This window comes from Eimeria tenella, genomic scaffold, assembly GCF_000499545.2.
Source record: "Eimeria tenella Houghton genomic scaffold, Eth_scaff3224, whole genome shotgun sequence".
Classification (NCBI taxonomy): Eukaryota; Apicomplexa; class Conoidasida; order Eucoccidiorida; family Eimeriidae; genus Eimeria; species Eimeria tenella.
The window spans coordinates 1,068-1,564 of NW_013543070.1; the positions used below are offsets into that span (position 1 = coordinate 1,068).

The 497-nt window shown below is 56.5% G+C and overlaps 1 protein-coding gene across 1 annotated transcript; it reads right to left on the reverse strand.

The window, feature by feature from the left end:
- Positions 1 to 18: 18 nt before the first annotated feature.
- On the reverse strand, positions 19 to 369 carry ETH_00036545 (uncharacterized protein; the record flags this gene model as incomplete). Its single annotated transcript, XM_013376219.1, has 1 exon — positions 19 to 369. The coding sequence occupies one exon, from the start codon at positions 367 to 369 to the stop codon at positions 19 to 21; it is 351 nt and encodes a 116-aa protein (XP_013231673.1).
- Between the last annotated feature and the right edge of the window lie 128 nt (positions 370 to 497).

A 497-nucleotide genomic window follows, 5' to 3' on the forward strand; every position in this document is an offset into this window, starting at 1 on the left:
TGCTGCTGCTGCTGCTGCTCAAGCTTCCGGTAAAAGATGGGCTAGCTGCTGCAGGCAGACGTCGCCGCAGTGCTGCTGCAGCAGCTTGGTTTTAGCTGCTGCTGTTTCTGCCCTCGCTTCCGCCGTTTTGATTAGCTGCTGCTGCTGCTGCAGCTGCTGCAGTGTGATCTCGCCCTGCGCGCCCGCTGCTGCTGCTGCTGCTGCTGATGCTGTTGCTGCGTCTTGCTGCATGCGTTCAGCAACAGCAGCAAAACAAAGGCCCTCGCAGCGCTGCCAACGCATGACCAGCTGCTGCAGCTGCTGTGGCTCGGGTGTACAGACACCTTTTGAGAAAAGGCGCATTTCTCTGTCACAGTCTTTAAGGCCCATAAAAAGACAAAAGGCGCAAATTTGGAAACAAATGCGAAAAAATCTAAACCCTAAACCCTAAACCCTAAACCCTAAACCCTCGCCACTGGCAGGCTGCTGCCGCGCAGCCGCGAGCACAAGTCCCGCAG